The sequence below is a fragment of the Leptinotarsa decemlineata genome, unplaced genomic scaffold, assembly GCF_025532065.1.
Source record: "Leptinotarsa decemlineata unplaced genomic scaffold, Ldec_3_MD MMD2_tig00026328_RagTag_RagTag, whole genome shotgun sequence".
In the NCBI taxonomy this organism is placed as follows: Eukaryota; Metazoa; Arthropoda; class Insecta; order Coleoptera; family Chrysomelidae; genus Leptinotarsa; species Leptinotarsa decemlineata.
Window position 1 is genome coordinate 35,365,602 of NW_027412688.1, and position 21,754 is coordinate 35,387,355.

The window sequence follows — 21,754 nt, forward strand, 5'->3', positions numbered from 1 at the left end:
ATAATTTCTGTTCAATATGTGAACGTACCGAATGTGGGTGAAATTCCAAGGAAATATGCGATAAGGCTAGTGTAAATAATGGAAATTGATTCGTTCGACATCAGTCAATGGGGGTCAGTTAGCAGTATTTGCGCAGGCGCAATTCCAAAGAATACACCATTCAAATGTGAATTGAAAAATATATTTCAAGATCTTCGTTATTTAAAAAAAAATTGTTGAATTTGTTCTAGAATACGCAACAAGGCTAGAGAAAAAATTTTGATTAGAGTTGTACAACAATTATGAAATTTAATAAAAAAATGAATATTTTTATTGAGTAAATGTTGTTTTATTTCAAGTTGGTAAAAATATATAATATAGGTATGCAGCATTATCGCTATCACTTATTGATAAAGCCAGAAACGTGGCTCAAAGTGACGAAACAAAGGCTCTTTGTTTGATTGCATAATATGTCATCACCTATTTTCCTATTCTTAGCCAAGGTGACATTGATCACTGTCAATGCCGAATCAGCACCCAGAGATATGCAGTTCTCAAAGCGACGGAACAAAGGCTCTTTGTTTGGTTTTGAAATATGTCATCACTTATTTTCCTATAAATACCTCCTGCGAGGTGAAATGATGAGTTAGTAGTATCAGTGATAATAGTGACAAGTGTAACGATTTTATCTGAAAGTAAGTGTTTTTCATGTTCACTTTATGAATTTTTATTGCAAGATTTTTTAAACGTCTTTGACTTTTTCCCAAAAAAAATTATTAAAATATAATGTAATTCAAAGGTGGTGAGAGTTGTTGTTGAATTATCATCAATTTTCCAAAATTTTTCTCAGATCAATATACTTGAGTATTTTTCTAAACATACTTTTTGACGGTTAACGTTTTTTTTCAATTATTTTGTAATACAAAACGGTTCAGAGGTATTTACGTATTCCTCAAGCCAACCCTGGACTACCATTTTTATCCTACATACATCAGAAGATAAGAAATAACAATTACTGATATTTCTCAATCTTTAATAATGAATAAAAGATAAGAACCGGTAATTGCTGACATCCATTTTTCTCGAATACTATCTCTTACAGTAATTATTGTACCGCACAATTTGTTTTGATGTTAGATGGCAGCCTCAGAACCGGAAAACGTGATTATGAATTTTACTCGAGAATCCTCCAAGCTGAATAAGAGTTTTTCTCGTATTTTATTTAGTTGCCTTCGACAATGCCATATCTTGTCTATATACACATTTATTATGTAGTAAACAGAAGCTCATTTTGTGAGCAGCTTTCTAGTTGAATAAAACGCATAGTAAGTTACGAATAACTTCCATTCATGTTGTCGTTTATTGAGAGAGTGTTCGTATAATTTGAAACATTGTTTTTTTATTTTTGGTTTCTCGCAGGTGGATTTCCTGAAATTCAATTTCATGATATAGAGCAAGAAATTTATGTTAGGTTTATTGTGTGAAGAAGATATATGACAACGGTGCATATGTTTCAGAGCACTTCATGTCATGTTTTATGAAACAGGGCGTCTTAGATTAAGGAAATTTTCGATTGATTTTTTTATAGAAGAAACGTATACAAGGCGTATCAAAATACTTTTTGACAATACCTGATAGTGAGTAAAACAATGCAAAATACGCGTATACAGAGTGGCTTAGTGCTTCAAAAAACGTCTCAAACAAATAACGCATGACGGAAAGATCAAAAATCGTTTATGATATGAACTAGAACCGATTTTTGATAGAATAAAATATAATTTATTTTTTTGTTGATAGAAGATCAAATCAATGATGTATTTTTCATCAACACTATGATTTTATATTTCCATTTTATATGTTTAAACCATCGATTGGTAAATATATTATTTATAGTGAAATCGTATTTATCATTCGACGACTTGGGAAATTGAAATATCGAGTAGTACGTCTTTTTATAGCTTCCGTTTGAAAATTGATTGGAAACCAGATCGTTATTTAGGATGTTTCGCTAATAAACTTGGCAACATGTATTTATGCATATATCTGGGGTCTGAAGTCACTTATCGCTAAAGAATTATTTATGGCTATAACTATTTCCTATTGACGCGTATTGAGAAACCCTTTTAATTCGAGTGACTTGTGTGTGTGTGTGTGTGTGTGGGTGTGTGTGTGTGTGTGTGTGTGTGGGTGTGTGTGGGTGTGCATTAGTGACATATCCAAGAACATATTTGAGGTGACATCCAAAGAATAAAATATTAGAAGTGAGTAGATTTAAATTTACTCTTATTATTACCCTACAAATGCTATGGTTAAAATTTTATGAGAGAGGAGTAAAATTGTTATCATAATTATGGAGGTGGTTAGAATTTATCATAATAATGAGACCAACCTTCTGATTGGATATGAAAACCACAAAAGTTGTAAGAAATAACATTTTGAATATTCCAAGTGTAGATAATAGTTGAAAAGTAACAACAAAAAAACTATAGAATTCAACACTAGTCAAGAATTCCAATACAAAATTAATTGGTGAAGAAATCAACAACAAGACTTATGAAAAGTTTTTCAAAATTCCACTATAAAATAGGGAGTTGAAGAATAGTAAAATAAATTTCTGTAGATACTTGTTGAATGTTTCTCACTAGGAGATCTAATATTCTAGTACAAGATTTATGGTGTGGAAAAAATATGGAAGCTACAGCTAATTTTATAAAAAAATCCACAACCAAATTTATGAACATTGATTTAAAAAATACAAGTTGGAACATTCTTCAACAATTAAAATACGAAAATTGTAAAAAAGTGTTTTCCCAATTGCACTACAGAATGTTTTGAAAATTGATTGATTCAATTCTCGTCGTGGTAATAGCTGAAGAAGTAGTTGTTTTCTGACGAGTATCCACCATAATAGGTGTATATGAGAATAAAAAAATGTGTTTATCATTACAAAAGAATTTTTGTTTATTTGACAAAACTTTATGAAAATTAAGTATTATGAATGATCACGATAAAGTTCAGAAACACGTATATTTTTTAGCCATACCAAATGGAATTTAATCTTTATAGAATTCTCATTATAGTATCTACGATATTAGCATATATTTTGATTAGAGTTGTTCAGGAAATAGTTATGAAATTTAATGTGAAATTTGGTTTCAAATAGTAGATAGTTGAATATTCAGAAATTCTCGTTTCATTTCACATTTCAAGTCGAGAATGAAATATGATATTGGGAAGTATGAGGCGGATAATTGTCACGGTTATTAGGTCATCTACATAAAAAACGAATTGATACACTACAAATACTATGGTGAACATTTTAAGAGAGAGGAGTCAAACTATTATCATAATTATGGAGGTGGTGATGAAGTGGTAGAATTTTTCATAATAATGAGACCAACCTTCTGATTGGATATGAAAACCACAAAAGTTGTAACAAGTAACAATTTTAATGTTCCAAGTGTAGATAGTAGTTGAAAAGTAACAACAAAAAAGAACATACAAAATTATTTGGTGTAGAAATCAACAAGACTTGTAAAACGTTTTTTAAAATTCCACTATAAAATAAGGAGTTGAGGAATAGTGAAATAAATTTCCGTAGATATTTGTTAAATGTTTCTCACTAGGAGATCCAATATTATAGTACAAGATTTATGATGTGGAAAAAACTATGAAAGCTACAACTAATTTTATAACAAATTTCACAACCAAATTTATGAAAATTGATGGAAAAAATACAAGTTGTAACATTCTCCAACAATTACAATACGAAAATTGTAAAAAAATTTTTGCCCTATTCCACTACAGAATGTTTTGAAAATTGATTGATTCAATTCTCGTCGTGGTAATAGCCGAAAAAGTAGTTGTTTTCTGATGAGTATTTACCATAATAAGCGTATGTTGTAGGTATATATGAGAGTTAGAAATGTTATTATTATTACAAAACAAGTTTTGTTTATTTGAAAAAAAAACTATGAAAACAAAGTATTATGAACGCTCATGAGCAAAAATGTTTTCATGATAAAGTTTAGAAACAAACGTATATTTTTTCGCCATCATTGACTGCAAACATTATCCGGTTATAACTGATAAAATGTATTGAATCATATTCCAACTTGAAAATATTATAATCGCACTCAGATGAGATGCATACGCTATATTTAAAATTGTAGCAGTTTAAATATTTTGTCTCAATGAATTGGGCTGTTGTTTGTATACTGATTAAAGTCATATATTTGAAACATTATTCGAAGTAAGTTTTTATCACGTTGAAGGTTATAGCTATGAGTCATTAGTTGGGTACTCATTTAACAACGAATGATTATACAGTGCAGGGAGTTTTACTGTTCTAATACATCAGAGACGAAAATTTCATTGAATTTAAGGTACATTTATAACTTTCATATACAGATAGCAGTTTGAAAAATTGTTCATCAAACTTCAGCCTGGCATTGTTGAAAACTGATTTGATAATTGAATAAATATTAGAAAAAATCGTGGCAAAATGTCTATTGCTTACACAACTCAGCTACAGTCTCCAATGTATGCTCAAATGTTTTTGTGTGAACACATATTTTTCCGTCGCAGACAAATGTACGTGAAATGTCACGACACTTTGTTAAAGCAAACAAGAAAAATAGGAGACTTTGTTTATCAACCCCCCCCCACATATTGAAAGCATGAATATGGTATTTCGCAAGAATCGGTTTTTATATATTTTTATAGTATAAATCTTGGTATTATGGTAGGTTACAAGGATCAATTACGTAGGTAGGGGAATTATTGCTTACCACTTTTTAGAATATTGCTAGGTTTTAGACGAAAATAGAAATGAAAATTTATATCTTCTTTACCACTTTTATTTGTAACTAATGTTACTGCAGTTTCGTCCTATATAGACATTTTCAAACCTATACAATAAACATTTTTATAGTATAAATTATAGCATTTTGATATGCCTCAAGGTTCAATTACATCGGTGAATTGTGATGTGCCAGTTTTCATAATCTTTTTTATAAATTACAAGCGCGGTATACCCAAAGGCTCAGTTTCACGAATATTTTATAATATAAATTATTTCATTTTCATATGCAGCAAGAATAAATTACATAGGTGAATTATAGTGTACCACAGTAGTTTCGAAAATATTAGGTTATAACTTTTGATGGGGACTGAGAAGGGATAAAAGATACAAATAAAAAAAGCAGGCGGGGGGGGTTCCTTGATAATTGAACAAGTAACCAAAATGTTATAACTTTGATGAAGACTTAAATAGAATTCGAAACGGTGTGTGCTGATGATGAAGAAATAACAAACATGTTGAAACTCTCATAAAGACTTTGATAAAGTTTGAAACTGTGTACTATGACGATTAATAAACCAAAATAATGGGGCTGTTACTGAGGAGTGGGAAGTGAAAAAAGTGAAATGTAAAAGCACAAATATTTATTAAAAATTCAACAGAGGAAAGGAACATTGAAAATATTTTTCATGTGTATATGAAATAATTTTTATCACTATTTAGTTTACGCTTTGCGCAGTATGGGTTGGTTCGGCATACTAAGTTTTTTCGTGTAACTTTTGCAATTTGAAAAGTCAGAATTAAGATATTATTACTCTTAGTATCCATGAGACAATTGCATCATTTTGTCATCAAGAACTTTTATATTCAGCACTTTTACACAGCGATGACAAAACGTGTTTCACAAATCCATTAGGTAAATTCGAAAACTTCAGGTTTTTTTTTAAATGTGTTAGAAGAACCTACCTTTCCCTGATAAAAGTCAGGTATAAATAATGATTTTCATCCACCTTTCCCTGATAAAAGTCAGGTATAAACAGTGGTTTTCATCCAGAGAAATTGTTACTTGAAGTTTATCAAAGAACTGTATTTTTTCTAGTTGTTTATATGTATACACATCCTTTTAGCTAACGATTATTCAAGGCAATTTTGAAAACCTCAAAATTTAGGCATGATACTATCCATATGAAGTTGTATTTCGATACAACATTTTTCATTGTTTAGTTCAAACAATTTTATTGAATTATTTTCACTCCAACAAGTCTATATGCGTAATTGCACCAAAGTCGTGTTTCAATGCACCATTTTCTCTCTGCTTCGTTCGAAAATTTCTATTGCTGACTTCCATTCACATGAAATCGTGTTTCAATAAATTTTTTATCGTTTAGTACGAGTTCAATCTTTCATATAATATTTTTGTTTGTTTAATTAAAAATTGTCTAAGATGTCGCATTGAAGTGAAAAATATATAGCATGACCTTTTAAAAAAGTGTATACAGGATGTTTCATTGACGTTTGTTAAAAGAAAAATTATACAAGGTGTTTCAAAAAATAATACAATAAAATGATAATATAAGATGACGCGGATCTCAGTTTTCAACGTGCGATCCCTCAATGTATACATGATGTCTCAAAATGCATCATTCCAAAAAAACATGCCTGCATTAATGTGTTTCAAAAAACAAGGCGACTGGAGTGTGACAGGAGCCTTAATTTTCAACGTGCAATCCCATTGAAATAATCGAAGTATACAGGACGTCTCATTGAGAAGAAAATCATATACAGAACGTTCCAAAAAACAAGGCGACTGGAGTTTGATGAAAGCCTCAGTTTTCCGTGTGCAATTCCATTGAAAAAAAAACAATGTATACAGGCCGTCTGCAAAAAACATGGCGACTGGAGTTTGATGAAAGCCTCAGTTTTCCGTGTGCAATTCCATTGAAAAAAAAAACAATGTATACAGGCCGTCTGCAAAAAACATGGCGACTGGAGGATGACGAGGACCTCAGTTTCGAACGTGTGTTCCCTCAATACAAAATTTTTTCTCCGCTTCATTCAAAATTTTAATTGATGTCCATTCAGATGAGCTCATGTTTTAATACATTATTCATCTTTAGTAAGCAGAGTTCATTCTTACATCCATTTTTTGTTTGTTCACTTCAAAACATTTTTATTGATATATGTCACTACAAAAACTACAAATATACACAATATATTCTCTGAATGGAAACCTTCAACTATAAGGACTAATTGTAATGAATATTTACTAGCGATTCGAAATAACATTCCCTAATGAGTTTTGAATAATTATGTTAACATACAACGTTGATCAATGATTTTTATATCTGATTAAAAAAAAGGGGTTGGTGAGTGTGCATTCACAAATGTTGAGAAAAGTAAAACGTTTCCGCTATGCATCCTCATTATTTGAAAAGAGGTTGTTGGTAAAAAACTATGATTGGAATAAAACACATTTCAAATGAGCAATATTTAATATGTATTGAATACAAGAGGGCCTCTACATAGTCTATGAGTCACGATTATTTCATTTTCTCTTTTGAAACTGCTTGACTTCGAATTACCCTGTTGTTCTACGTCATCAACATAACTGTGAGCTTTTATATTAGTATTCTTTATGCGCTGCTCACTGTGGGTTTTGCGTTGAGTATTCCTTCTTCTTTTTGGCGGAAACAATAATGAAATGATGTTTTGATACTTCCATGAGCGGTTGGCGTTCACTGGTCCATTGGATTTATATCTTTGTTTGTGGGCATTGGTGATCCTTAAAATATTTTTGTATACAATCAAGTCTTTAGCTGTATAATGTCGAGGAACACGTTTCAATAATAGTTGAAGTAGTCCTTGCGTAAGATTGAAATGTTCGTTTTTTATAACAAGTTCATCGTTTTCATATTGTACAGGGGTATCTCCAATAACATATCCATTTTCGAAACGGAGCCCATATATATCAGATTCGATCGTTCTTTGGTGTTCTGAAATCCCCTTTTGTTGGGGAACTGGTTCCTTCACCGCGCATTTATTGAATGTCGTGTTATCTGACATATTGACTGCAACTAAATTATTTTCATTGAACAAGTCTATATATGCGTAACCGCCACATATTTAACCAACTGCGCTTAGCGAAACTGATACTTAGTACGCCGAACCAAACCATACTGCGCAAAGCGTAACTGCGCAACACCAAACTATACCGTGCTCGTTGAGGGTAGTCATTGGCCGTTCAATCTCGACAAAGTCTGAATATCGTTAGGAGAAAACCACTCCCACCTACGAGCATTCAATTACATCACCATATAAATTCAAGTCAATTATTATATCTCATATCTCATATCCCACTCAAGAGGGAGTAAAAATGAGAAAATATTAATTTTCAATCATAATTATCGTTCTGCAAAGGCATTGGTTCAATGAATCTCCTTATCTACTGGTTTATATTCTTACAGTGTAATTGCATAGGAATGATATTAAAATTTTTTGTCAAGTTATTGAAAAAAAAAAGTCTAATATTTTTATATTTTTTTATTATGGATATCTAAACATTGGACACATCATTATACCCCAATATATACAACCACATTTTTCAAATAAAAATTCAGATTCCTTATTACTGCAAAAAGCTGTAAATTCTTCGTGATTCTTAATGTGAGCGATAAGTTTTGTAGCATATCCGTTTCTGCGGTACTTCTCCAACGTATGAATATAATTGAGAGTTTTCGGGTTAGAATGTTTTTTCATAGGGTCGAAATCCATGGTTGACAGCAGCGCAAATGCTATTGGTTTATCGTTGACGTAAATAATGTAACAGGAGATTGTTTTATCGCAATACCACTGTCGAATCAAATCACTTTTAATATTCAACTGTCTAATTTTCTTAGCAGCTTGATGACCGAAAAATAACCGTATTGCTTCCATCTTCGATAATAGCTGGGTATGAACTGGATGATGCGGATTTTATTTATGAAATAAACCCTCAATTATCCCCTCCCCACCCCCTTTTTATATCAAGCAGTATAATCTGTAGTTTAGCGATATGTATTCAGCTGCTTTGCGCTATTCATTAGTCTTCTTCAGAACGTTGAACGTTTAACTTTTTTGTAATTACAGCATGTCAATGTTTGCTGATCTTGTGCGATATATTACCACCATCCTCGGGCTCATAACCCCAAATTATGATGATAAGATTACCCAACAGGGCCTTGACGAGTGTACCAAGGGTATGAGGCGGATTCGCAAAGCGATGAAGAATGCAACTTCTGTGGGGGAGAAGCAACATTTAGAAGCGTGTTTGAGGAACATTACAACGATGCGTAATGAATTCAAAGATATGCAGAAAAAAGGGGCAGGGCATTTTTCTCGACATGAAACAGCATGGAATCGTGTTCATTGGGATGACACTGACTCAGCCTTCAGTAGCCGAATCCGGTCTGGCGTAATCTCAAATCTTAAACATAAGGACCCAAGGTCTTTCTTGATTGACTCAAATGCTATCTTTAAACGCCGCATTCATGATGCCCTCAAAAAGGATGAATTTGTGAAAGTTAATATGATTTTCTGTGGTGAATTTGAAATAGCGAAAGGGGCGCAAGTACTACGAGATCACAAGTATTTCACCACCTCTAACTCTCCAATTTACCGAGACACCAATCTGGATGAATGGTTCCAACATAACATTATTGAGTCAATAATGAAAGATCTCGAGGAGTTCCAAGAACGTGATTCCGGCTGGGCGCTGAAAAAAGTGGTTAATCTGGGTGTTAACATCAATAAGTTCACTCCTCAGATTGGCTCTTCCTACATTGAGTTGCCACCTCAGATCCGAAAGAAGCATGCATGTATCAATGTTAAAAATGATGACCAAGCTTGCTTCGCCTGGGCTGTCGTTTCTGCTATGTATCCGGCGCAATATGATTTGAATAAACTGTCATCCTATCCCCACTATTCAACGGTATTGAAGCTGAAAGGTATCCAGTTCCCTATAACTTTGAAGCAGATTCCCAACTTTGAGAAGCAGAATAACGTTTCCATCAATGTTTACATCCTTCAAAAGAAATGTAAAACGTTCATTATCCTACCTACATATCTCACAATGGCAAAGAAAGATAGACATGTAAACTTACTGCTGATTCAAGACAATTATGATGAATCTGAAACTGCAGTCCGCTATCACTACGTATGGATAAAGAACTTATCAAGGCTCTTATCGAAACAGTTGAGTAAGGAAAATGGTCAAAAGTACTTTTGTGATCGCTGCCTACATTACTTTCGATCCCAAGAGAAATTACAAAAACATACTGAGGATTGTGTGAAAATGAATGAAGCAGCTATAAAGATGCCAGAGCTTGGAAAAGATATTTTGAAATTTAAAAATTTCAAAAACAAAGAAAGGGCTCCATTCGTCGTATACGCCGACTTGGAATCCATTCTGAAGCCTACTGATGATCCTAAAAAACTTCAACATCATATTCCGGCAGCTGTGGGATACTACTTGAAGTGCTCATACGATGACACTCTATCCTTCTATAGGGCATATCGTGGAAAGGATTGTATGCAATGGTTCGCTGATGAGATGAGTCAACTAGCTGAAGATATGACTACAGTGTTTTGGTGTCCATTCGACATCGATATGACTGCAGAGCAAGAAGTTGAGTTTCGAAGAGCTACACACTGCCACATCTGCGAAGAACCCTTCACTCCCGAAGATAAGAAAATACGCGATCATAACCATCTCATACCATGTGATAATTATCGTGGCCCCGCGCATGAAAGGTGTAATATAAACTATAAGGACTCTCATACTGTTCCTGTTGTTTTTCATAACTTGAGTGGATATGACGCACACTTCATCGTTGGAGACATCGCTACAAGAATGGCTGGAAAGGTTGATCTACTCCCGATTACCAAAGAAAAGTATATTTCCTTCACAAAACACGTTGACGATACACCAATTCAATTCAGATTCATCGACTCGTTCCGTTTCATGGCTTCTTCATTAGATAAACTAGCATCGTATCTTCCAGAGTTCCCCAATCTAAAGTCACAGTTTGCCGATATGCCTATGGAGCACTTCAAACTTTTAACGAAGAAAGGAGTTATGCCATATGATTATATAGATTCGTTTAGTCGATTCGATGAATCATCTTTACCATCTCAGGATAAGTTTTATAATAAACTGGAAAATAAGTTCTGCCCCCGACGTTTTTATCAACGAGCTCAGGATGTATGGACCACCTTCAACTGTCAGAATCTAGGTGATTATGTGGACTTATATATGAAGACTGATATTCTCCTGCTAGCTGATGTCTTCGAAATGTTCAGAACCTGCATCATCAACTCACATAAACTCGATCCTGCACATTATTTCACGTTACCCGGCTACACGTGGGATGCTATGCTGAAGTATACAGGGATTGAGTTGGAACTTCTCACCGATGTTGATATGTTCCTCTTTGTTGAGCGTGGAATACGAGGGGGGCTCAGCCAAGTTTGCTCAAAAAGGAGATCGCATGCAAATAACAAGTACATCAACGATTACGATCCGTCCAAACCAACAACATTCATGATGTACTATGATGTCAACAATCAGTATGGGTGGGCAATGAGCCAATATCTTCCATATGGAGGCTTTGAGTGGACAGATTCCAACATAGATATCACTCAAATTCCTGATGATGCCGATAAAGGATACATTTTGGAAGTGGACTTGGAATATCCCCAGCATTTGCATGACAAACATAAAGATCTACCATTTTGCCCGGAACATATATGTCCTAAGACGAGAAAACCTCCAGTAAAAGCTAAACAGCTTTCAAAGTTGATGGCTACTTTACAACCGAAGGAGAAATATATCATACATTACAGAGCATTGAAGCAGGCTTTAGCACATGGATTGATATTGAAGAAAATCCATCGAGTGTTGAAATTTAAACAAAGTCCATGGCTGAAGTCCTATATCGATTTAAATACAGAGTTACGCGCAAAGGCATCAAACGAGTTTGAAAAAAATTTATACAAGTTAATGAACAATGCAGTCTTCGGTAAAACTATGGAGAACGTTCGGAAAAGGGTTAACATCAGACTTCTCACCGAATGGAGTGGTAGATATGGAGCAGGAGCCTACATTGCTAAGCCTGAGTTCAAATCTTGCACCATATTCAATGAAAACTTGGTGGCTGTTGAGCTTAATAAGCTGCAAATTTTTCTAAACAAGCCTATATATGTAGGACAGGCTATTTTGGATTTGGCAAAGACAACAATCTATGAATTCCACTATGGATATATGATGGAGCGTTTCGGAGACGGCTGTACCGTTATGTATACCGACACCGATTCTCTCATATACGAGCTGCGACAAGACCCCTACGAGATAATGAAGCGAGACTGTCATCAACGCTTCGATACTTCGGATTATCCATCCAACAATCAGTTCAACGTTCCTTTGGTGAATAAAAAAGTGCTGGGTATGATGAAGGACGAGAACAATGGCGTACCGATGACGGACTATGTTGGACTTCGTTCTAAATTATATGCAACGAAGGTACTAATAACTGAGGGTGATTATGAGAAGGAAAGAAAAAAATTGCTGAATGAGGGATATGATGAAGATGAAATTGCGATGGAATTGAAGAATTTGGGGAGCACCAAGAAAGCGAAGGGAGTTAAAACATCGGTTGTGAAAACCACAATCACATTCGATGATTATGAAGAATGTCTCAACAATTGGAAATGTATGAGTGTCACTCAGAGACTAATTCGCTCTGATAAATATCAAGTGCACTCCATCGTCCAGGAGAAGATCGCCCTTTCCCCTGAAGATGATAAAAGATATCTAATACCCGATTCTGATGAAACTTTACCATGGGGGCATTATTGCATAGCCGAAGAAATGGATATATCATAACTTTGTAAATTCATTAAAATAAAATGTATGATTTGATATTGACTATTTCTGCTCACTCCCGCAATGATAAATCTCTTAAAAAATTATTACCTCTCAAATGCTTGAAACGCCTGCATTTGAAACTTTTTTTCAATCTCATTGGCCATGATGTAAATTCGATATTAGGTATTTCTGAACACTCCCCCTACGATGACAAAATTTAAGTATTAGTGCACAAGCAGTAACTTCAAAGACACTTTTTTTGTGGTTATGATATGCCTACTGGGGAAACTTCCACAATAAAAAAAGGATAACGCATGCGCAGTCCTACCTCCTGGGTGATGTGGAAACGGACTTTGCAAATTGTCATCTTGGAGGAATGTACAGAATTTCTTATACTCGGTCAACTTCAACAGTTGTCATATACCTTCTTCACACAATGAACTTGACATGAATTCCTTGCTGTATATCATAATGTTTACGCGTATTATGCATTGGTATTGGTATGCGTATTATGCAGGTATTATCACAAAAGTATTTTGATACGCCCTGTATACACATTAATATCATATTTCAAATCGACATGTTTTTTTCCTTAAATGATATATTTTGACGCACCCTGTACACTTCGACGTCATATTCGTTTTTCAATGGTGTATTTTGAGATACCTTATACACATTGAGAGATGGCACGTTGAAAACTTACAGCCTCGTGGAACTGTTGTTCTTTCTTGAATGATGTATTTTGACGCACCCTGTACACTTCGACGCCATTTTTGTTTTCAATGATGTATTTTGAGATACCTTGTAACACTGAGGGATCACACTTTGAAACGATACAGCCTCAATAATCTGTAATGTTTTTTCTTAAATCTGATTCATTATTATAAAATATATCACTTTCGCGCTTCCAATTTTCGTCGAGTAGTTCACGATTAATTCCAAAACCGGCAACGCTACATTGCCCCATAAACAATGATTTATTGTACAACTGGCAACGCCGAACCTGCCATGCTGGCATGTATTGACATTTGACAGATGCCGTCTTATGAGTCTAGTGTTTACAGTGTCCTTCTTCAACCAATAGATAGTTCAGCTAGTGACTCATAGATCACTCTGTGTATTCTATAACTTAATTTTCAAACCGGCAACGCTACATTACTCCATAAACATTGATTTATTGTACAACTGGCAACACCTGCTTGCACTAGCAACCGGTAAAACCTCAATCTCCATCTCTCTTTGCATCGATTACGTCACACGCGCCTCTCGCTCTTACACACACATACGCATCTTTACATGAAATATTAATTATTTCCCAAATCTAAGTATATTTTCCTATCTTCAATATGATAATGACGATTACATTCTACGGAAATCAAAAATAAAAATGCTGTCAAGTATAATGAATGAGTCAATTTCGGTCCTGACAAAACTAACGCTATAAATACCCAACATTCGCAGTTAACTTCAATATCTTACGATGGTGTAGAGGCTAAGGACAATGTCTACGCCGCGGACGACCCAGGTTCGAATCTCATAACTATAAACTTTTTTTAATTAAAATCACGTGACTGAAAGGGGCCGAGGGAGCTGATAGGTTAGGTGGAGTACCAAGGGGGCCGAGGGGCGGAGTTCCACGCTTAAATCGCTACTATACTCGTTCCATCCTGCGTCGATGACGTCACACGTTTCCCCCACTCCCAAGTGGGCCAGAACATACGTTGTTCATCTTCCAATAAATAGTTCAGCTAGTGACTCATAGGTGGCGCTAGGATTAGTGTTTACAGTGTCTTTCTTCAACCAATAGATAGTTCAGCTAGTGACTCATAGGTGGCGCTAAGATTAGTGTTTACAGTGTCCTTCTTCAACCAATAGATAGTTCAGCTAGTGACTCATAGGTGGCGCCAGTGTGGTGTACTAGCGACGATGCATCTGGGTCATGTGACAATTTGGAGCGCTCTGATTGGACTCTGCCGTACGCGTGACCTTGAAAGGAACCAAAAACGCCAGAATGGACCTTAGCCGTTTTCCATGTTAATCTCCATAAGGAATGGGCCAGAACCGGCCTAGTACCTTTACTGATTTTGTTAAGTAATCTGTCGTTTCAAAAAGTGTTACTTTACAACCAGTGAAGCATATACAGAGACATGTACTCCTGAGATACGGTGAAGATTCTATATCAGGTTATTTCCATATTAAAAAGAGCAGTGGACTAAGTATAGATCCCTTTGGAAATATTGAGGTCTCACTATGAACTATTTGAATTTCAACTCTTTGAAACCTGCTCTCTAGATATGATTTCATCAATTCTGAGTAAACCCCTCAGTTGTGTTTTAAAAATGACTAAATTATGAGTCAAGCAATCAAAAGCGATTGAAAAGTGTATGAATAGTAGACATTATGGAATTTTTCATTCAGAGCCCTTATTATGATGTGCTCAGGGAAATGATACAGAGCTGTTTCAGTGTTTTTGTTTTGCATGAAACCAAATCAATTTATCAAGATAAGTTCATTGGAATCAAAAAATTATAACAGTATCTGAGTTTTCATGTTCAGTTCAAATAACTTGAAGATTTCTAAGTACCACTATATTGTGAGATTTTCACTAAACAATTTACAAAATCGTAACACGTTTCAACTATACAATATGAATTACCAACTTTAATAATATGACTTTCTCCCTACATAATGACTAAGAATTTTATTTTAGTTTTAGGGTTATATCTATAATCACCTTCAATTTCTCTTACCTGTATGGATTCTTGAATGCGCCACCAAAGCTCCCTTTTGGCAAAAACTCTTTGAACAAACCTCACAAGTGTATGGCTTCTCGCCAGTATGTGTTCTCTCGTGAGTCGTCAAAGAAACCTTCTGGGCAAAACTTTTTTTACACACTTCACATTGGAAAGGTTTCTCTCCAGTATGGATTCTTTCGTGCTTCACCAGAACCATTTTCTGTACAAACCTTTTTGGACAATAACTGCAGCCATAGTTTCTTTTGAGCTCCAGTTTTTTTTGTTTGATCCCATAGGAACAAAACTCGCAGGGCTCTTCTCCAGGCTGAGTCGAGCATGTGCACTTGAATGATGTTGACTGATAATCTCCCCAGTTGATTTCATCTTGTTCATATGAATCTCTATGAGTGAGTGGTATATTTTTTTCAGTATCTGAAACAATATATAGACACTTAAATAACATGGCATAGTTTCAACACTATATCTAGCTTATCAAATTCCAAATCCAGGAAGCCATCAGGTAGCTATGAAATAAGGCACTCCTTATACACAACAATGGAGAGTTGGTGGATGGCCATGAAATGCCATACCAAGCAAATAATTGATGTCCTGTGTGAATTTATGTTTCCATAAAACATTATGAAAATATAGAGTTATTTTTTCAACTATTTAAATATTAACATATATTTATTTTCTGAGTCCTTGAGAAAGTCTTCAAGTCACAATCTCAAAGTTTCTAAGGCTAAAATAAAAATCATTAACTTTAATTTTCTCCCCACAAAAATAACTTTCATTCAATATCTTTCGGTTTATTTTGATTCCAATTGTCCTGACGCTATCTCTAAAGGAAAGATTAGACTTGGCACATTGGATTCCACCAAGAGCAGTACATATCAGAAATATGCGACAGACTGTGGCTGCTCATCATTTTGAGGTTCAACTCAGTATACCTCGTTAACTGTTCACAAACTCCTTCATTTGGAGAACTGCGTTTATGTAGAATTAACTTTCTGAGAATGTTTTTCTCCAGTGATTCAAATCCAATGTGAGTCACTACTTTCGCACAGGCACCGCTCTTAGAGTGCCTTAAGGATTTTACTGTAGTGCTTGTGTTTTATCCTTAGAAAAAATAGTACTGGCAATAATTGAATTAATATTTTTGTATTACTCATCAAAACAATCTATACCCTTATTTTCGGTTCCTTCAATTTTGACAGCTTGTACAGTCTCCTCTTTAAAGTTTTCATCATCTGATTCTAGTTCTTCTGCCGATATATTAACAGAGATCTTCTTATTATGTTCAAATTGAATCTCTTCTTGCTCATACTGGTGTTCTGATTCCAATTCATTTTCTATTTGTTCCACTTTGATTGTTACACCAACATGAGTCCCTTCAACTTCTTTATCATGTTCATATTTGGTTATATCATCAACTTCTTCTTTTATTATCGTTTCTAGCCCCTGTTCATTTTTTTCAATTTTCATATTGTAAGAGGTGATTTATTTCATTGATCTAAGGGTATTTAGTATTTGGGAATTTCTTGAACTATTAGTTACATATTCCTATATTTGTTCCACGTTCCACATGACTCTAATTCAAATTTACCCTGTAACTAGGCATTTACAACCAGAATTCCTTGTTACAAAGTAAGTCGGTATTTATTTATTCTCCAATTTTCAAATAACTCATTTATCTTTTAATCACAATGTCAAGTAGGAAATTGTCAATGTCAAATGTCAACAAATGTTTGGAAAGTGACTATAACTTGTTGGAACGTCCCAGTTCCAGTGTTCAATGCGACACCACCGCTCTATTTACACGACGGACTATCATAGGAGTGTGATGAAATATGAATCCTACTGTTTTATGATTCAAAACAAATAAAATAATTATGATTATACTGTTAATCGGTTGTTGAACTCATTACTTTGATTTCTTGTTTTTTTTTCTCATAATAGTCAAAAAAATATATTATGTATAAATCATATTCTGCAATTTTCTCCACTATATGAAAAGGAGCAATACTGTTTCAAATATTTCTTGAACCAGTCATAATTTTTGTTACTATGGAGTCTCATTTTCTGCAGTATTTTATGGAAACTACTTTTTTTTCGTTAATTTTTTCTCATCCAGTGCTAATAGTTTCCTATTCTTCTCAAAATTACTTTTCCAGCTTTTGTTTTGAGCAGTCAGTAAAAACCATAAATATTATATTTTATATACTTTCTCTACATAAAACAATCTATCAAGAAAACATATAGTACCCATATATCCTTGATAGAAAATAGAAAAATCTTCAGTTTCTTTGTATTCCGTGGGTAAATTTAACAGTGAATTCACAGGTATAACTGTGGATTTACAGTTATAGAGGTAGAATTCTCAGTTATAACAGTAAATGGTCAAATTCAGCGTTATAATTGTATATCATAACGAGCGTCTGTAGTCAGCAACTTTTCACATCTACACTTTTCACTCGGCATTATAGATGTCAAGTTAATAAAAACAAAATCTAACATGTAACCTAACCAAAGGTATATTCAAATAATTAATTGAAATACGTGATAGGTTTTCCAAGTTCTAGTTGCACTAGTTGTATCCTATTTCGGTTAGGTCAAGGTTAGTTTTTGTTTCATTAACAATCATATACTGGAAAAAATCGCCATAAAATTTGTATATAGACTATATAAAAAGCTATAAATGTAACTTGCTGATATCTATTGGGTCGAGTACAAAGTGTACGTGCGAGGAATTTGCTGAATACAGACGCTGATCATAATTTACATAAGTGTAAATTCACAGATTTAAGTGTGAGTTTGTTAATTTACAGTTGTACAATTGTGAAAAATGGTATTATAGATTTTTGTGGTCTTTTTACGCTTCATACATTTTTGTTTAAACAAAATAAAATGACCGGTTTAGATAATATCGTGCATGCGCAGACTTTGGCTGATGTCATTCATGATGTCAACATGGCTTCACTTTGTTTTATTAACAAATTATAGATCTCAAATGTCAACCAATGTTGGTACGGTATCATTCGGTTGTTTTTGAATATTTGAATTAATTTATTTTTATTTTGTTTTAAATGAAATAAAAAATAATTACAAGTGTGCCAAAATGGGAACCGGAAATTTGTGTTTCCTGTGCAATTCTACAAAATCACGGTCTTATCATAGGTACTAAATAAAATGTACATTTTTGACAGAGAAATATCCCATTTTTTACAGATTTCCCAAGTATCCGGTACTCAGATCGATTTGGAAAAAAATTTGCGGACTCGAACCGTCCGACAATGTTGACTCATTAAGAATATGTTCGAATCACTTTATCGTAAGCGATTATACTGACAGAAATGGACCCCGGTGCAGATTCAGAAAAAATGTTTATCCCACAGTGAATGTCAAAGCACCTTTGTTGCCAAGATACAATCCCAGTGGTACGTCTGGAATTCCGGGTCTAACTAAGATTGATGATGAATTGACTCCATCTATAATTGAACAAATTCTACGAAAATCTGAGGAACCGAAATGTAATCTTTGTAAGTCTTTTGCAACAAATATTTGTGTGATATCACAAAAACGAGATAAATTTGGGTATATCATATATCAACGAATATAATTATTCAGTCTGATGATACAAATATAATGATGAGAAATTAAAATATACTACCCACCGTATAAAGTAGTAGTGAAGCTTCTAAATAACTGAAAGTTATTGATCTGTTGATTGGAATGATCACAAAGTATCCTTATTTAGATTATTCATCTTACAACCAACTCATCTAAAGCTAAGGGAGCCGAGTAAAATTTTTTCATTGATTTGTATAATTGAAGCAGCTCAGACACTATTGACAACGAAGCTTCATAGATACCTTTCAAGTACTGGGACACTTTCTACTCATCTTTATCATGTTAAATTCCTTCCTTAAAAATCAGCAGTCAAACCATTATCTGAAGCTAAACTGATGTTAACAACTATTGCCATATTCAGTACCTTTTTAAAACCTCTCGATTTTTTTTTTTAATTATCAGGTTGCAATCAAATTGATAATGAATTGATGTATGTTTCTGTTACTACGTGGTGGGAGATCATCATGAAAAATGAGAAATAAAACTTTCTATGTTTTTTTAACACTAGTATTTGTAACTACAGTTACTTCAGTTTCGCCCTATAAGGACATTTTCAAACGAATATTGTATTCGTTTGAAAATGTCTGTGTAGAAAAAAACTGTAGTAACGTTAGTTACAAATACAATATGTATGTTTTCTTCGAAAAACAGCTGTTTTATTAGGTTTCTCATTTCATGAAAAATTTGTTGTAGGGTACTCATCTGTTTTTGTTATTAGACTCCTCTTATTAGGATTCCTAATAAGTAGATACTTTATTTTATTACTTTACTGTTTTCGTGATGGCATTCTGAAAAGGCTCACATAATTTTTTTTTCAGTAAGTCTGGACTCAACTCTAACTCCTTTGAATTGTATAGGAGAACCATCCATTTGTAATCATTCAGGCGAACATCTCTGTGAACACTGCGGAATACTTTATACACAGGCATACCACCCTCAACCAAAAACTTCACCAATAATAACTCGCCTGATCGCCGAAGAGAAAAAGAAGTATCGCTGTCGATTCTGCTCCAAAAAATTCAAAGTCATAGGATACTTGATGAGGCACGAGAGAAATCATACTTTCAATAGTGAAGTTTATGAGAAATTTTTCCTTAGACGGGCAAAACGAAACTACGAACCGCAGATAGTGAGAACGAAAAAGGTTCCTAGAAAAAAATTCCGCTGCCACTCTTGTCCTGAAGCATTCAATGTGCTGCGTAAACTGAGGATTCATGAGAAATTCCATCATTCTACTGATAACATAGATCCATTCTACCAAAAAATTTTGTACAAGGAGTTTGTTTTCACTGACACTTTCTAGCAATGCAAAATATTTTTTTAAAGTAATTAGTTTGATGTTATATTATGGATGTATTTATTATAAACATTAATCGATAATGACTGATATATTTTGTTTTACCCGAGTTTAGGTGAAAACCAATTGAACATCATAAAAGAAAATTTACCAACTCATTGAATAGACTTGTAATGAATTAATTACAATTTGTGCTTCATCCAACTACTTAGTGACTAATAATTTCACATGTGTTTAGATAAAAACATCGTGAAAGAATTTTTTTAACAAACTTATTGAATGGATATGTTTAAAAAAATATGTATGAACTATGTTTTTTCCGTTAACCAGCTATCGCAGCCCTACGAACGACAACTCTCAGAAGTCGAAACTTGTGATTCCTAACACGAGTTGGACGATAGCAAGTGGAAATTGAGCGTTCAGCCTGGGGCTTGAACCATCGACACACACATCGGCCGATTGACTGAGAGAACAAAGCACCCACGTGCTTTGCTACTCTACCGCCCGGCTACCGACCGGGCGGTAGAGTAGGGAGGGTGAGTGTAGACCCACAGCACTTAGGCCACATGTGACCCATTGACCAAGGAGTTGTCTTTCTATGTCATCGTCCAGGAAGGTGGACAGGTCACCTTCATATCGGTAGATGAAGGTTTTGGAAGGTGCAGCGACATTATTGTCGTTGCGCGGATTCTTCAACCTTCTTGGGGTTCCCTCTGTGGGGGTGCTTAAGTAAGGGCGCTTTTCTGCAGGGGCAGCCGGTTCCTTGCCTTTATTCAAGGCGGAGCTCTTGGCGCCCGACGCAGGAAGTGCCCTTGCAGTTGGAGGTGGAATGGAGGAGGAGGGTGCACTTATAGTTGCTGCCTCTATATCGCCCTCCTGCCTCTATATCGCTTCTTTCTTCTTTTGGCCTCGGCGCCGCAAATGCGCTTACGCCTTTGTATAATATTACGAGGTGATCTGCCATGTCCAGCCTCATTCCGAGTGGTAGATTGGGGTGGACATTTCTGTTAATACTCAGCCACCGCCAAATATTGAGGTGAGCATTTCTGCCCAGCCTCGGGATTGGTTTGTGTTTTTTCTGTGTCTGTTTTTGTGTTTGTTTCATTCATGTGTGTTCCCACGAGTAGCAGGGGAAGAGTTGGTCACTCTGGCAGAACCCCGCATTACCAGAGGAAGGCTGATTACAATGAAGTTTCGCCCTATTCCCCAAGGGGATCGTTCGTAACCGCATATCACCCCTGTTTGCATGATTCCTTACACCTTAGCTTGGGTAGGCTGGTCCATGGCGCAAAGGCTTTTGGGGTGTTTTGGTGTTCCTCACCCTACTGACCAGGAGTCCGGTGACCCCGTCCGTAAGGCCACATTGGCTTCCCGAACGGGGCTCCCAGTCCCCTGGCCGTTCCCCTATCCGC

General features: G+C 34.9%; 3 protein-coding genes across 4 annotated transcripts in view; 2 read left to right on the forward strand and 1 right to left on the reverse strand.

Moving 5' to 3' along the window:
• Positions 1–17,146, reverse strand: part of LOC111518055 (uncharacterized) — a 28,642-nt gene extending 11,496 nt beyond the window's left edge. Inside the window, exons 1-2 of the mRNA XM_023174382.2 lie at positions 16,603–17,146; positions 15,431–15,847 (exon numbers count right to left, since the gene is read on the reverse strand). Of these exons, the coding sequence (XP_023030150.2) occupies positions 15,431–15,847; positions 16,603–16,900 (715 nt within the window). The 5' untranslated portion in view covers positions 16,901–17,146. The remainder of the gene's footprint in view (positions 1–15,430; positions 15,848–16,602) is intronic.
• Positions 786–12,734, forward strand: LOC141485551 (uncharacterized). Of its 2 annotated transcripts, none has more exons than XM_074182404.1 (2): positions 786–2,240; positions 8,906–12,734. In XM_074182404.1, exon 2 carries the CDS (start codon positions 8,907–8,909, stop codon positions 12,696–12,698), a length of 3,792 nt encoding a protein of 1,263 aa, XP_074038505.1. In that variant the 5' UTR covers positions 786–2,240; position 8,906; the 3' UTR covers positions 12,699–12,734. The 2 variants fall into 2 exon arrangements, with proteins under 2 accessions (XP_074038505.1, XP_074038504.1); XM_074182403.1 differs by lacking the exon at positions 786–2,240 and adding an exon at positions 2,260–4,364.
• A 1,301-nt stretch (positions 17,147–18,447) lies between the features above and the next one.
• On the forward strand, positions 18,448–20,425 carry LOC111518056 (uncharacterized). The gene is made up of 3 exons (XM_023174383.2): positions 18,448–18,592; positions 18,644–18,954; positions 19,864–20,425. Exons 1-3 carry the CDS (start codon positions 18,534–18,536, stop codon positions 20,346–20,348), a joined length of 855 nt encoding a protein of 284 aa, XP_023030151.2. The 5' UTR covers positions 18,448–18,533; the 3' UTR covers positions 20,349–20,425.
• The last annotated feature ends 1,329 nt before the right edge of the window (positions 20,426–21,754 follow it).

Excerpts from the sequence above, each read along its gene's own strand:
- LOC141485551 (XM_074182403.1), top strand. The coding sequence starts at position 4,297 with ATGATTATACAGTGCAGGGAGTTTTACTGTTCTAATACATCAGAGACG. Across the intron at positions 4,365-8,905 it reads AAAATTTCATTGAATTTAAG|CATGTCAATGTTTGCTGATC; the intron begins GTACATTTATAA and ends TTGTAATTACAG.
- LOC111518056 (XM_023174383.2), top strand. The coding sequence starts at position 18,534 with ATGGGAACCGGAAATTTGTGTTTCCTGTGCAATTCTACAAAATCACGG. Across the intron at positions 18,593-18,643 it reads AAATCACGGTCTTATCATAG|ATTTCCCAAGTATCCGGTAC; the intron begins GTACTAAATAAA and ends CATTTTTTACAG. Across the intron at positions 18,955-19,863 it reads GGAACCGAAATGTAATCTTT|TAAGTCTGGACTCAACTCTA; the intron begins GTAAGTCTTTTG and ends TTTTTTTTTCAG.